The 7,497-nt window shown below is 47.8% G+C and overlaps 1 protein-coding gene across 1 annotated transcript; it reads right to left on the bottom strand.

The window, feature by feature from the left end:
• Window positions 1-1,619: 1,619 nt before the first annotated feature.
• Window positions 1,620-5,491, bottom strand: LOC124675935 (WD repeat-containing protein 25-like). The gene is made up of 4 exons (XM_047212018.1): window positions 4,997-5,491; window positions 4,368-4,529; window positions 3,193-3,677; window positions 1,620-2,007 (listed from the first exon to the last, which is right to left on the bottom strand). Exons 1-4 carry the CDS (start codon window positions 5,295-5,297, stop codon window positions 1,636-1,638), a joined length of 1,320 nt encoding a protein of 439 aa, XP_047067974.1. The 5' UTR covers window positions 5,298-5,491; the 3' UTR covers window positions 1,620-1,635.
• Window positions 5,492-7,497: the final 2,006 nt, after the last annotated feature.

Here is a 7,497-nt window from a genome sequence, read left to right on the forward strand (position 1 = left end):
GAGCGCTTGGCACGTCAAGATTCCTTGACCCCTTTCTCCTCTTTGCACGGATAATAACTTCACCTTGTATGCGATTGTAAAGCCAAATGACATGATATTATGCCATGACTAAGAAATTGTGGTCATTTTTCTTGTAAAAATACTTGGTAAAAAAGGTTGCAGTTTATGCAGGGTCTTCTACTAAACTGATTCAACCTGCCAACGTTTTGAACCGCTAGTTACTCCTACCAGCCGGTAGTTCCTGTAGGACACATCTGTGACGAGTGATGAGGTATATCTACCTGTTGTAGACTTCTAGTCATACAATTTCCAAACGCAAAAAAATTTCGTTTGTCAAGGGGTGGCTGTCTTTATATGGGTTTCTTGTCTTTTTGCTACAAACGCTAGTAATCAGCTATAATTTTCAATCTATCAGAAGGCAGAGCAAAACCTCATCAGTTATATAATCCTATAAACGCTAGCAATCAGCAAAAAAGTTTTCTGCTGGCTTTATACGGGTTTTCTCATGTTTTTTTGAAAACCGAAAAGATCAAAGTTTGTAGAACCTCTATGTAAGAAAAGGTTCACTCGTTGGTAAACGTTGCAAAAGATTCTTCACAGACATCACACAAGGCACAATACTCCCTTAAAATGAACTATGTATTGTTGTGCCTCATATTAAGTTGGTTATCCTTGACTGTTGATCGAAGGGGTGCACACGCCTAGCTTATTATCATGTGAGTATTCTATCTAACTTTCCTTAGTCGCAATTATCCAGATTCAGAGCTAGCTAACTTTTCTTTTGCGAAAATCACCTGCCAGTAATCAACGGCAGTACAAATAATCCCAAAAAAAGAAGTTACAAATAGGTTACATGACTACCTAGCCATGACTACGAGCAAGCCGAAGTCGCGACGCCTGTCCTCGCCCTTCATCACTAGAGCGTGGCAAAGCTTATCGTAGTAGAGCAAGTCGAAGTCACGCTGTTCTCGCCCTAGGAGCGTGACAAAGCTTATCGTAGTAGAGCAAGCCAAAGTCACGCCGTTCTCGTCCTAGGAGCGTGACAAAGCTTATCATAGTAGAGTTTGCTGTAATAGATAAACGGAAAGTCATCGTGTTAGGCCCTGAAGGATCAACACAAAAGCAACCATAGCCAATGATGAGAATCATAGATTGGAAAAGGCATACCTCCAACCAACCAACAAAGACGGAAATCTACCGGATCCGAGGTGATCCGCCGAATACACAACTCCACATGTCCTCCATCTATAGTGAGGATAGAGCAGAAGAGTCTTATTTTAAGTTTGGATGTCGCTGCCGCTTCATCATCAAAAAGAAGACATTGAAACTTCCTAAAATGACGGAAATCCTCTCACTGGTGAGGAGCTGTGTCCCACCGCATCTCTAACAAGGGGACGGAAACCCTAGATCAGATCAGGATTGCTTTTCTCTCCCTTCATTCAAAAGCAGATCCACTGACCAGTCCAGCTACACTAGTCCGAACCTGTGGTCAGTGACTCAGGGAGAAGGAGAAGCACTGTAAGAATTAGTGTTATTTCATACATAAACGGATATCTCACGAGTCCGGCCACATTAGTCTGAATCTCTGGTTAGTGATTCCGGGAGAAGGAGAAGCACTGTAAGAATCATTGTTTTTTATTCAAAAACGGATATCTCACCAGTCCAGCCACATGAAGCAATCACATTAGGTATTACAGGGTGGTACGCAACATAGGTACACGCTTCTTTGAAGGCTTCAATTTTCCTTAGAAGCTTTGATGATTTATAATCATAAAAATAGATAGAACCATCAGATGAACCAGATGCAAGTTCCCTCCCACTCAGAGAGAAACTGCACTTTATTGGGAAACCCCATACCCCATGTCCTTCGAACCGCGTATACCTGTTTAACTTGAATGGTGGCCTAGCTGAGAAAATCGCGATGTAGTTACCATTGGATTGAGCAACAAAAGAAGCTTCGTAGGGGTGATATCTCACACAAGGACAGGTGAATGCTTCTGTATAAATCTGTGATAAAAAAAGTGTGATTAGTGTCCAGTGGCAGTGTGATTATTCAGTCCCATATGACAGCTCACAAAATACATTCCCTGAAATAACATGGTTTTACCATCTAATCCAAGATCCATCAACATGGAACAGGCACTTTTAGTCCACACAGAACAACTGTTTGGTATTTTAATGAGCACAACTATCTAATCTATACCATACTAGTTATCAGCCCAAAACTCATTGTGTTCTCTGCTCCCATCTTTTCCGCCAAAACGTCAGCAAAACTCCCTGGGTTTTAATTCTATGTTATTATTACTATGTAACGCACAGCAAGTAGCATACAGTAAGCTGAATTGGTTGACCATAATTCATCAGCTTAGATTTTTTTTCTTACTTACATAGCATAAATTTAGGGTTTGTGCCCAAGATTGCCCTGCTAAAATTTTGGCTAGCCAATATTTTGGTTGAGCTATTCCTTGCCCACAAGTTGGCCAACATTGGCTAAAAAAGATGAACTAGAGTTGGTAGTGGAGCATTGGCAAACCAAAAAATTGGCAACTATCCAAACAAGAACCAATCTTTTGGCTATGACCAAAACATTGGTAGGGTATGCTTTAGTAGCAATCCAAACATACCCTAGAGTACTAAAATTTGTACTAAAAGAGTTAATAAAGAATGTATACTAACAGAGAAAGCATAGGAACATGGCAACGAGTCAGGCCTAGTTTAGCTATGGAGGACGAACAAAATCAAACAAGGAATTTTAATACATATTAAAATGTTCAAAAATGGATAATGAATGGATATTCAACAATCATGAGAAATTGGCCAACCAGATATGTAGTGTTAACTGTGCATTTCAACGTACTATACTACTGCAACACTATCACGGTTGATGAAATATGTTGTGATCAAATATTCAAGTCCTATATTAGTGTCATAGTATATTAATAGCTACATACATGTTTTTCTTCCCTCATATATTGAGGGGAATGAGCTATACGAAAATTACTTGACAGGTCAGATAGGTGCAAATATAACATGTAAATAACAACGCATTTTAAATAAGGACATTTTTCTTTCTTTCGAGCTTTAAGCATGCCCAACTTGAATGTGTGTATACAAATGGGGAAAATATCATTAGGTATTGAGAGGAAGATAATATGCTATATCAAATTAATAACTAACAGAAAATTCTGTTACCTGGTTAGATAAAGGAACTTGTCGTAGAATATCCCATACAATTATAGTGTTCTCACTAACATTGCTTCTGGTTGTGTCAGTTGAAGAGATAAACTGTTTCCCATCAGCACTGAACTCAAGGTCAAGGATGGTGCCAAGACTTCTGTTGAACTCTTTAGTTGCCAAGCCAGTTCGAATATCCCAGAGTCTAAGAGAACCCTTGGACCCACCAGAAAGGAAGAGATTGGAGTTGCTTGGATTAAACTTGATGACCTCCACAGGTTGATCCTCCTTGAATACCCTGATTTCTTTTCCCACCTCAGCATCAACTAGTCGTGAGGAACAATCAAACCCTCCAGAGAGTAACACGGGCTGATGGTAGGACCACCTCACATCCTTTACAGCAGCAGCATGATGTTTTAATACTCGAGCAGAAGTATTCCCATTGTTCCATACGTTCCATATGTGTACTGTATGGTCCATTCCAGCCGAAGCAAGAAGATGTCCTGTGAATTTTCTTTTTTGTGAGTATCTGCTGACAATAATATTCTTACTGAATACAATGAAAACCGAGCAGCATTATCTTAGAATTGTGTAGATGACATCTTTTGCAGCACACCTACACAATTTACTAACTTAAAGGTGGAATTTATCATCAACCCATCTCATAAATCACGTCTAGTGGCAGTCATTAAGAGGGAGACACGGTAACATGATGACATAACAAAGAATATTAATATATATTTGAGTTAAGCAACACAGCATTGACATATATACTTCACATACTTTTCTACAGGGATACTTTACAGAACAAGAATACTTCAAACTTTGTTCCTTGAGCGGGATGAAAATGGGATAATATGGTGTGTCTAGTCTCGAGGGTGATATTTCTAGGTAACACTTTGCAAGGTATGATTAACTTCAGTAATGATGTCAATATCAGGACATGTGTCACGTGTGATTTATTTACTAGTTAACATACCATACTTGTATCATGTTAGCAGACCCAATCGGTCATAACATAACCATGTCATGATGAACCAAAAACTGAATATCAATGATAATGAATTTTCTCAAAAAGCGAATGCATAACTCTAGAGAACACTTACAGGTTACATTGCAATACTTGTAAGTTTGTTTATTCGTAAAAGCAAAAAAAGCGAAGTAAAGTATAGTATGTCAGAATAATTACCGACCATGACTCGGTGACCAATCCACACAATTGACAGCTTTAGTGTGACCAGTCAAAGACACTGAGAGCTTCAAAGGTAAACTGTTGGTTGATCCAGACTTCGGTTGGCATCGTAAAGATCGCAAAATGTCAGGCCGAATATTTGAATCGGTGAGAGATCCCGGAACTGTAATAAAAAGCACAGAGCACATGAGCAAGGAACATAAATGCTGTTTAAGAAAATAAAACTAAAGTACATGTGTGTCTTAACACACTGAGTCATCACCAGTTCATCACGAGAGGCAAATATTAGCATGAGAGGTAAGTATCGCTACCAGGGGCAACACAAGACTTGGGTTTCCTTATACAGCAATTAACTATTCACAGATTTTAACTCGCCACACAGATTCAAGTTCAACCATTACCGGTGTCCGAATAGGCATGATCAAGTCGCTGCTAGAAAGTCCACTATTACAAGCAGGGACGAGTGGCACCCAATTTTATGTTGATGTAGACCATCAAAAGAATCTAACTTAATTTTTTGGTTCCGGCACATTTCCGGATATTTCAGCTTCCAACCTAACGGGAACCGGGAACCTAGAACGACTTATCAAGATTGTGCAATGTCTGACACGAAGGGTCAAGAGTCCTCACCGGGAGCCATCGGCGGCGGAAGCGGTGCCTCGGAGCCCGTGGGGGCCTGCGACGCGGCCAGGAGGGCGCGCTCCCTCTTGGAGACGTACCTTCCGCTGACGGAGGCGGCCAGCGGCGGCGCTGGTTGGGGCTGCAGGGTCGGGAGAGGAGGAGGCGGCGGGTACGGGGTAGGCCCCCACCGAGGCCGCTTTGGGGGTGGTGGGGCAACGGAGGGGAGGCCGGCGTCGACCCGGCTGGAAGCTGGGGTGCCGTCGGCTTCGTCCTCTGAGGTGGCGCCGTAGGCGGCGGAGAGGAGATCCATCGGCGAAGAGAAGAGGAGCCAGCTGACAAGAGGACTATTTTGTGAGTATCTGCTGACAAGAAGGTGTCCGGCGATGTGGCCACAGCCGTCGGGGAGAGCAGGGGAACAGGCCGGGTAAGAAGCAGGGGAACAAGAAGAACGGCGGCGAGCCGCAGCCGAAGATAGCCGCCGGCGGATGGCACCGCCGGCGGCGGTTTCGGGGAGACGGAGTCGGGGATGGAGATGGAGACGACACACGAGGACGAGGTGGTTCGGTCGCTCGATTGGTCAGACGGGAGGGCAAAGTAGACATTGCACGCGGGCCCAATCTGTCAAACGGAAAGGGAAAATCCTCAATGTCCCAAGTGAAGAAGAAGGTGAAGGGCAAATCCTCAGGGCATCTCCGTACGGCGATCCATCCCGCGCCCGCGCATTCGGATGGGTCCAGTTAGATAAAAACACGGTCCAGCGGCGACGCACCGCAAATGCGGATGGCCGCGGCGTCCGGAACGCAAACCCGGCCTAAATCTGGGACGGGTTTGCGTGGCCGCGGATGGCACGCGACGTCCTCGCGTGTCGCCCCCGGTCCACGTGGGCCGGCCCGGTGTCGGTGCCCTGGTCCTATTAAATGTGGGCCGGGGGAGGAGGGGCTCGTCCCTATCCGGTCCCCACTCTCCACTCCGGCCACACGCACGAGCGACCTAGAGCTTCCGCGCCGCCATGGCCCCGAAGCGGGAGTTCCTCCCGTCCATGAACGACCACGAGGCCGGCAGCAGCCAGCGAATCGCGCCGGCGGCATTCGACATGGGGCCGCCGGCTCCTCCCAGCCGCGACCGGATCTACATCACCGTAGCGGTGGCGCAGATGTTCTGGGACGCCGGCGTCCCAATGCGGTGAGGGGACGTGCACCTCACCACCGGGCGGCACCTCGAGCCCGGATCGGGTTCCGGTGCCGCCCATCTCGGGCTCCGGCCGCGCCCGCATCGCGGAGATCCGGAGGCGCCGCGCGCAGCTGCCGACGGACCTCCAGGAGCACCCCGCATACGGCGACACAAGTCCCAACTGGGACTTGTGGTTCGAGGTGGAGCACGATGCGCACCGGCGCACATGCTTCACGTTCGCGACGGCGCGGCCTCGCGCGCAGCCGCACACGCCTGCAAGGCGGGCTGGCCGCCGCCCCGGCGGCCTCTACATCGACGAGACCGCGGCGGCGCCACAGGCCCAGCCCCAGCCCCATCCGCAGCCCGAGCCCCAGGAGGAGGACGACCCCGAGCTGCAGGCAGCGCTCGCGGCGTCCCGCGAGCAGCGGAACCTCGAGGAGCTGGCCAAATGGCCGCCTGGGAGAGGGCGCAGTGGTCGCCCTGGCCAGAGTCCCCGGCGCCCTCCAGCGTGTCCAACCGGAACATCGCGTCGCCGCCGGGGGGCGTCATCCTCATCGACAGCGACGACGACGAGTACTACTGGGAGTAGTACTGCCGGCGGCCACCGTGCTCGCAAACCCTGGCTAGGGTTTGCTTTTTTTTTAGTTTAAAGCCCATATAGGGCTTTCTTTTGTGTAAAAATTGCCCAAAATAGGGCTAAGTTTAATGAACCACTAGTTTCAATTTATTTTTTGTTGTTTCTCCTTTTTCTTTTTCATTTTCTTTTATTTTATTACATTTGCGTTGCGTCCGCGTGTTGGGCGCAGCGTGCGACCTAAACGGACACGCGGACGCGGACCACTGTCCGGTGTCCGCGCGGCCACCCAAACGGTCTAAAACGGATGGCCCAGCGCGTCCGTTTGGGTCGCATGGTTGGAGATGGCCTGAAGGCCCAAGCAGAATAAGGGCATCTCCAACCGGGCGACCCATCCCGCGCCCGCGCGTCCGGATGGGTCGAAACGGACAAAACCGCGGCCCAGCGCGCGGACCCATGTAGGATAACGTTGCATAGAAAACAAAAATTTTCCTACCGCGAACACGCAATCCAAGCCAAGATGCAATCTAGAAGATGGTAGCAACGAGGGGGTATCGAGTCTCACCCTTGAAGAGATTCCAAAGCCTACAAGATGAGGCTCTTGTTGCTGCGGTAGACGTTCACTTGCCGCTTGCAAAGCGCGTAGAAGATCTTGATCACGATCGGTTCCGGCGCCACGAACGGGCAGCACCTCCGTACTCGGTCACACGTTCGGTTGTTGATGAAGACGACGTCCACCTCCCCGTTCCGGCGGGCAGCGGAAGTA

This window comes from Lolium rigidum, chromosome 7, assembly GCF_022539505.1.
Source record: "Lolium rigidum isolate FL_2022 chromosome 7, APGP_CSIRO_Lrig_0.1, whole genome shotgun sequence".
Taxonomy (NCBI): Eukaryota; Viridiplantae; Streptophyta; class Magnoliopsida; order Poales; family Poaceae; genus Lolium; species Lolium rigidum.